Source organism: Eutrigla gurnardus (genome assembly GCF_963514095.1).
Source record: "Eutrigla gurnardus genome assembly, chromosome: 6".
In the NCBI taxonomy this organism is placed as follows: Eukaryota; Metazoa; Chordata; class Actinopteri; order Perciformes; family Triglidae; genus Eutrigla; species Eutrigla gurnardus.
The window spans coordinates 19457670-19465706 of NC_139920.1; the positions used below are offsets into that span (position 1 = coordinate 19457670).

The 8037-nt window shown below is 43.0% G+C and overlaps 1 protein-coding gene across 7 annotated transcripts; it reads left to right on the forward strand.

Moving 5' to 3' along the window:
* Positions 1 to 4838: 4838 nt before the first annotated feature.
* Positions 4839 to 7303, forward strand: LOC311015097 (uncharacterized protein). Of its 7 annotated transcripts, XM_084012162.1 has the most exons (7): positions 4908 to 5001; positions 5168 to 5232; positions 5375 to 5511; positions 6003 to 6971; positions 7026 to 7062; positions 7101 to 7119; positions 7247 to 7303. In XM_084012162.1, exons 2-4 carry the CDS (start codon positions 5198 to 5200, stop codon positions 6299 to 6301), a joined length of 471 nt encoding a protein of 156 aa, XP_083868288.1. In that variant the 5' UTR covers positions 4908 to 5001; positions 5168 to 5197; the 3' UTR covers positions 6302 to 6971; positions 7026 to 7062; positions 7101 to 7119; positions 7247 to 7303. The 7 variants fall into 7 exon arrangements, with proteins under 7 accessions (XP_083868290.1, XP_083868288.1, XP_083868284.1 ...); XM_084012164.1 differs by having other exon boundaries at positions 4839 to 5001; positions 6057 to 6952; positions 7008 to 7156; XM_084012158.1 differs by having other exon boundaries at positions 6003 to 6952; positions 7008 to 7156.
* The last annotated feature ends 734 nt before the right edge of the window (positions 7304 to 8037 follow it).

Here is an 8037-nt window from a genome sequence, read left to right on the forward strand (position 1 = left end):
ACGGTTTAACACTGCCGAGGTTCTCCGTTAGAACGGTTTAATAACGGTTTAATAACGGTTTAATAATGGTTTAACACTGCCGAGGTTCTTCGTTAGAACGGTTTAATAATGGATTAACACTGCTGAGGTTCTCCGTTAGAACGGTTTAATAATGGTTTAACACTGCCGAGGTTCTCCGTTAGAATGGTTTAATAACGGTTTAACACTGCCGAGGTTCTCCGTTAGAACGTGCTGCAGGTGTTGTGTGGTTCCATCGGTTTAAAACAAACACACTGAACCTCATGGGGGTAAAACAGGAAGTGTAACATATGAATGATAACAGAGTGAGCTAATCTGGGAGCTGCCTGCGGACAGAAACCTGGTTTCTTGTTTGACTCTCGTCTTTTATCAGCTCTCAAACACCTTAAATAAGACCTTCAAGTTCCTGCAGAAAACGGGGTTTTCACCACCTTTTCCATGGTCAAATTCAAGCACTTTCCAAGCATTTCAAGGTGCATTTATATGCTTTTCCAGCACCTTCCAGCTGTGATAAACTACATATTTGTATACAATAAAATCCTCAATATTCAGTATACTTATTATGTCATCACAAAGAACATACATTTCAAGCTCTTTCAAGCACTTTTCAAACTTTGAAAATACTACACTAAAATTCAAGTGTTTTCAAGGACTTCCAGCACCCAGACCAACCCTGCATATGAACACATCATTATGCTGATGATGGATTATTGAGTGTTGTTATTCCTCCACCAGCTGAGAGGAAACTTCTGTCCACCACGGGAACTGAAACGCTCCGTCGGTTTAAAGAAGAAGAACAACAGACTTCATCAGTCAGTGATGATGAAGTCTGTGGTGGTCTCTCTGGTCCTCCTGTCCCTCAGCAGTGAGTCCCTTCTATTTGTATTATATTATTAATATCCTAAAAGAAATGCATGTCTAAACTGTTTATTTATATTATTAACTCACTTTTAAATGCACACTTCTGCTCATAAAATGCACCAGCTGTCAACAGTCCGGAGAGCTTTTTGACATTCTAGGACAATTTAGGGAATTTTATGCTGAAAATCCCTTAACATGAAAGCTTCCTGTCTGACGGATTAGAAGAATAATCAGTGAGACTTCTGACGGAGTCTCTAAATATGTGAAGCTGCAGGCTGAAGGGTTCATATATTTAAGCTGCAGTCAGTCAAATTAAAGAAAATGAATCCACATTCATCTCATGATTTTCACTATTTTCCACAATAATTTACAATTTAGTAACTGGTCATTTGGAGCATCTTCATCGTTTAAATTATCGTACGTAACTCTAACTGAACTGAGCTTTGTAGGTTTTATTGTTGGTGTCTGAATAAATCAGGGTTCCTCCACCTTCTCCAAATTCAAATTCAAGCACTTTCTAAGCATTTCAAGGTGCATTTCCATGCTTTTCCAGCACCTTCCAGCTGTGGTAAACTCCATATTTTTATCAATACAATCCTCAGTATTCAGTCTACTTATTATTGCACTTGTTGATCACATTGAAAGAGATGTCCACAGAAATATAATCACCAACTATTTTCATCATCTGTTCATCATCAAAAGTCATTTTTCATGCAGAAATGTCAGAAAATGCTGTTTTCAGTCTCTCAAACATGGATCTCTGTGTAATATATGTCATCACACATAGAACATACATTTCAAGCACTTTCAAGCACTTTATTCTAAATCCAAGCACTTTTCAAACCTTGAAAACGCCACACTAAAATTCAAGTGTTTTCAAGGATTTCCAGCATCCATACCAATCCTGATAAGTCTTTATGTATTATTGTGAACATTCTATTTCTAACAACATTTCCCTGCAGGTCTCCCGTGGGAGCAGCACACCGCCGCCCTGCCGGCCTCCACCCTGCCGGCCTCCACCCTGCCAGCCTCCGCCTCTGCCCCCCTGCCAGCCTCCACCCCCGCCCCCCTGCCAGCCTCCTCCACCCTGCCAGCCTCCACCCTGCCAGCCTCCACCCTGCCAGCCTCCGCACTGCCAGCCTCCACCCTGCCAGCCTCCGCACTGCCAGCCTCCGCCCCCGCCCCCCTGCCAGCCTCCTCCATCCTGCCAGTCTCCGCACTGCCAGCCTCCACCCTGCCAGCCTCCTCCACCCTGCCAGCCTCTGCACTGCCAGCCTCCGCCCCCCTGCCAGCCTCCTCCACCCTGCCAGCCTCCGCACTGCCAGCCTCCACCCTGCCAGCCTCCGCCCCCGCCCCCCTGCCAGCCTCCTCCACCCTGCCAGCCTCCGCACTGCCAGCCTCCACCCTGCCAGCCTCCACCCTGCCAGCCTCCACACTGCCAGCCTCCACACTGCCAGCCTCCGCCCCCGCCTCCCTGCCAGCCTCCTCCACCCTGCCAGTCTCCGCACTGCCAGCCTCCACCCTGCCAGCCTCCTCCACCCTGCCGGCCTCCGCACTGCCAGCCTCCTCCACCCTGCCAGCCTCTGCACTGCCAGCCTCCGCCCCCGCACCCCTGCCGGCCTCCGCCCTGCTGGTCTCCACCGTTCAGGTGAGGGCCGGGCAGGACGCCACGCTGCAGTGCCCCCTGCTGGACGCCTCCAGTGACCCCACCACTAGGACCTCCTCCACCCTGAGCTGGTACAGGAAGGCGGCGGGACGGAGGCCGGAGCTGCTGCTGACGTTCAGGTCTACAGACGCCCCCCATGTGAAGTACGGTGCCGGGGTCAGTCCTGATAAAGTCTCGGCTGCAGCCGACGGCTCGCTGCTGCTGCGCCGCTCCACGCAGAGCGACTCAGCAGTTTATTACTGCGGCATGACTCGGGGAGAAGAGCTGAACAAGGAACCAGCGTCTGTGAAACATGGGACCGTCTTTTAAAGAAAGGTGTAACACAATCTGATTTTCATCATGATGGTTCACAACCTGGTCACGGAATTATTTTGGCATCGATGAATCTGTTTATTTGTTGTTTATAAACAAAGGTTTGCTCTTCTACTGTGTTGTTGTGTCAAACCGACAGTCTGTTTTCTGAGCTTTGAATCAGAGAAACTGACACAGACATGTTTTCAATATTTTTGCTTGAAAAATGACCGAAACAATAAAAAGCAGTTGTTTTTTTTTCTGTTCACCACTCAGCTCGTTGTTTCTATGTATTATTATTATTATTATTATTATTATTATTATTATTATTATTATTATTATTATTATTATTATTATTATTTTTTACTATTATTATAAAACTAGCTAGCAGTAGGGACAGGGATTAAAATTAGCCTCCACAGGTAGATTAATAAATACTACTCAGACAGACAGACAGACAAGGTTGTATGACTCACCTTGTGTGACGTCAGGTCTCTTAACGGTCCAGTCAAATAATCCCGCCGAAAAATAAATAAATAAAAAAATTAAATCCCACCGAGCTTGTTGCTGCGACGCCATTTTGTTATCTGACGCCGTTGGCTAACAGCGTTAAATACACCAGAAATGAGCTAACTGCCACTGTCCGTGGGGGTCACTTTAGTGTCTTCTCCAAAGCCCCGCCCACCTTCACAGGATCACATTGTATTATATAATAATAAGAATAGTGTTGATAATACTTCGAAACAGATTCTCTCTGATCCGACTGTTCCAGAGTTCAGAGTGCAGTAACCTCCCTGACCATTACTAGTAAACCACTACAGTCGAGGGGGCGCTGTTGAGCAGATATAAAGAGACTTCCATCAGCTCTCTCTCTCTAGAGTCTGTACAGTTATACAGACTGTAGGATTAATACTGATCATTATTTAAAAACATGAAATAAAAACAGAAATATCTGTTATTTCACAGAGAATTAACAAGACAAACATTTTACTTTTACTAACCCTATACTGAAATAAAAGTATAATCAATAGGAGGCAGTATTTCTGTTATCAACTTTGTGTTATCAATGTTATGTTTCTGTTTCTAAGGAAACAAGTGGATACAAACATCTCTAAAATAAATCCCCCATCCATCCATACCGCTTATCCTGTATTCAGGGTCGCGGGGGGAGGAGCCGATCCCAGCTGTCATTGGGCGAAGGCGGGGTACACCCTGGACAGGATGCCAGTCTTCTTAAAAAATAATGTAATCTTTGTTATATTTAAAGGAGCATTTAAACCATTGTGATTGATAAAAATTGTGATAGCGTATGAATATAAAGGCTGTATGTTTATATTTATGGCTCAGATGAAACAAAGAGGCAGCGGTTATTAATAACAAGCAACAGAAGATCTCTCCATGTTACATTTAGGTCATTTAGCAGACGCTTTTGTCCAAAGCGACTTACAATAAGTACATTTGTCAAAAGCCAGAAAGAAAGAAACCACAACATATCATTGCCATTAAAGTAAGAGCTAAAAATAGAAGAATGTCACCATAATAATGCACAATAATCATATATCTGTTTTAAAAAGAGAAATGTTTAACTTTGTTATTATATCACAATAATATAGTCACGTAGACTTTAGACTCACTTATTTATTTTTATTAGCACAAATATATTAAAAATATGTACAAATTAATATAGTCAAATTTACTGTAATGTGTTTAATGTTCCTTAATTTCCTATTTTATTTTGTTTGTTTTCATTCATATTTCATTCGTCACATAACAATTTTGTTAAAATCTTTCTCCTGTAACATAAATATCCGTCAATGATATTTTTTTCCCCTTATTTTACTGACAAGGAAACTTCTTGTGATACAATAAGCTTTTTAATCTAATATCTGCCTTTACAGAACAATCATGGAAACATGTTAGAAGTTTGATCTGTTGTCTTCAGAAATGTTCTGTATTTAATAAATGAATAAACACCGTTTGTGACAGTTTGATTTGAGGAAAATTTCCTGTTTTTCTGTCTTTGACCAACTGTCAGTCTGATCCCAGAGTAGCTCGTCCTCTGGAGACGGCTGTGTTCTGCTCTGGCGGTCTTCAGAGTCGGATGATTAACTGACAGCAGATCAGACTTCAGACGCCTGCAGCTGCAGCCACGAGGAGGATTACAGGTAGAAACAGCAGCTATTATTGATTATATGGACTTGTTGATGTAAAAACCATCAGGTGGACTTTCTGTTTGACTGAATCTGTATGAAAAACTAACTTAATTTAGAATAAAGTGAGGTATTATTGAGACGGTGAAGAACTTGATAAGTGTGTGTTTTTTATTTGCAGTATAATTCCTCCTGTTGGAGAAACAAGAGGATGGACATCAGGGTCACCTTCATCCTCCTGCTGAGGTGGGTCAGAAACCAGCAGTTGGATCAGAAACCAGGAGCTGGGTCAGAAACCAGGAGTTGGGTCAGAAACCAGGAGCTGGATCAGAAACCAGCAGCTTCTCCTCTGACAGCATTCAACTGTCATCATGTCCTTGTTTTGTAGATGCTGGTGCGTTGGCTCATTACCCAGCAGGCACTCTGTCTCCTTCTCGATGGCGTTCAGTGGTGGGACTCAGCTGCTGGTGGACGATAAGGAAGAAGCCGACTGTGATGAAGATCACAGTGGAGACAAGACAGCAGGTAGTCTCGAATGTCTAGGATAAAATGAGATGATCAAACTGATTCAATCTAATAAAAATAGTTAAGAAGCTAAAAATGTGTTTTACATCTCTTTGATTTTTGTGTCTTTAGGTGTCTTTTTTGTTTTTCTTTGTAGTTTCTTTTAAGTCTTTTAATCTGTTTTCCATATTTGTTAGTTTGTTGCTTTGTCTCTTTGAAGTTGTTTTGTGTCTCTTTGAAGTTGTGTATGTCTTTGAAGTAGTTTGTGTGTCTTTGAAGTTGTTTTGTGTCTCTTTGAAGTTGTTCGTGCGTCTTTGAAGTTGTTTTGTGTCTCTTTGAAGTTGTGTATGTCTTTGAAGTAGTTTATGTCTCTTTGAAGTTGTTTTGTGTCTCTTTGAAGTTATGTGTGTCTTTGAAGTGGTTTGTGTGTCTTGTAAGTTATGCGCCTCTACCTGACAACATTAAATAGTGACAGACGTTCGTACAGACTTCCTGTCCATTTCTGTCCGCAGGTTCTGGTCTGTCGGTCCAGATTTTATCATCCGTCCCATTTTCTCTGGATCCAGGATCTCCTCACCTGCTGGTCTGTGTTCTCACCGGATTAAACTCACCTCTGCAGGAAGTCCTGTGGTGGGTCAATGACATGCCAGTGACATCATCAGAGGTGATGAGGTCAGAGAGGGGTGGAGCCTACAGCGCCACCTCAGTGTGGGAGGTGCCTGCAGCTGACTGGAGGTTCAGATCCACATTCTGGTGTGGGACAATCCAGAACGGACAAGTTTACAGACGAAAGCTCTGCTCACAGGACTGATGGTGACTCGGACGTCACAGGCTCGAGTCCCAGGCGGGACACGAACACGCGACTGTAAACAGAGGGATGGAGGACTCAAACTGTAGTGACGGGAAACTAAATGTACAGAAAGTAAAACCGTCGAATAAATAAAATAATCAAGTCTTACTTTTAGTTTGGTCTCGTCATCCCTATAGAAAGAATCACAGGAGCCACAGCTGATATCTATCAACTATCTTTACTGTACATGTGATGTAAAATCCTCATTTCATCTCAGTCAGACTGAACTCAGATCAGCTGCAGGATTGAAAGAGTCTCTGGTCTTTAATCTGATATGAGAACAGAAAGTAAATAATACATGCAGAGATTCACATCATGTAACAGCTGATACTTTCTATGTTATCCTTAAAAAAGCTACGAGTTCACTCAGCAAACACAAAACAAACACCATGTACAGTTTAGCCCCACCCACCTCCACCCGCTGCCCACCTCCACCTGCCGCCCTCAGAGGGCCAGATAAATAGAAGCAAAATATCCATGTTTTATATAATAGAGTAAAGATGTAAATCAAATATACAGAGTTCATGCTTTCTACCGTGACAGAAAGATACAGAGACATCCATTTGGCAAGAAGTTAGAAACACCCGTGGACAAGTGAACACCCGTGGACAGGTAAAACACCCATAGACAGGTAAACACCCGTGGACAGGTAAAACCCCATAGACAGGTAAACACCCGTGGACAGGTAAAACACCCATAGACAGGTAAACACCCGTGGACAGGTAAAACACCCATAGACAGGTAAAACACCCGTGGACAGGTAAAACACCCGTGGACAAGTGAACACCCGTGGACAGGTAAAACACCCATAGACAGGTAAACACCCGTGGACAAGTGAACACCCGTGGACAGGTAAACACCCATAGACAGGTAAACACCCGTGGACAAGTGAACACCCGTGGACAGGTAAACACCTTGAAAATTCGTATTTAGCAGATTATTTAAAGAGGAACCAAACATGAAAAGCTGTAGGACTTTGTTGACGTTGGAACCGACCAATCACAGAGCTTCTTGTTCAGTCTTGGACTAGAGTGGCGAAGTCCCGCCTTTCTATTTCCGGTACATGGGACCTCAATATGAATTTCTGATGCATGTGTTCCTATGACTAGATCGAAATTATTTTATAGTCCCGTTTGAATTGTACCATGAATTTCACATATGTTGTTTGTGGTTTTTAAAGATCATTTTTCATACAAAAAACGATTTTTTGATAATGGTAGGTTTTGTGTGAGGCCCCTTTGTGAACTACAGCTCTTCGCTGCTCTCAACGCGAATGATACTTGTATATGTCACCACCCGCACTTGGTACGCTGGAGGTACAGACATGGCCATTTCTCTGCTCCACAAGCGAAAGAATGAACAGCTGTACCTGCTGGAATGGGAACATTCAGGAACAAAACACACCGGCATCTGCGTTTGATAGGCACTGAATCGCTGTGAGAAAGGGTGATGATGTGACGTCACATACGCGACATAGTCTTTCTCATTGTGTTTTCTCTACAGCCTTAAACTGAACAATTGCACAATGAACGGTCAAACTCTTGATGTGAAAAATTATATTTTAAATCCACAAACAACATATTTCTAATTCGGGGCATATAGCGACCGGGACCAGCAAATAATTATATTATCTACATTGAGACCCATACATTTTTTACGATCTCAGAGGTCCCATTGGGGTCTAGCGGAAGGTCTGA

Coding starts and splice junctions, on each gene's coding strand:
- LOC311015097 (XM_084012162.1), top strand. CDS start 5,198: ATGGACATCAGGGTCACCTTCATCCTCCTGCTGAG. Junction 5,233..5,374: donor ACCTTCATCCTCCTGCTGAG/GTGGGTCAGAAA, acceptor CTTGTTTTGTAG/ATGCTGGTGCGTTGGCTCAT. Junction 5,512..6,002: donor CAGTGGAGACAAGACAGCAG/GTAGTCTCGAAT, acceptor TTCTGTCCGCAG/GTTCTGGTCTGTCGGTCCAG.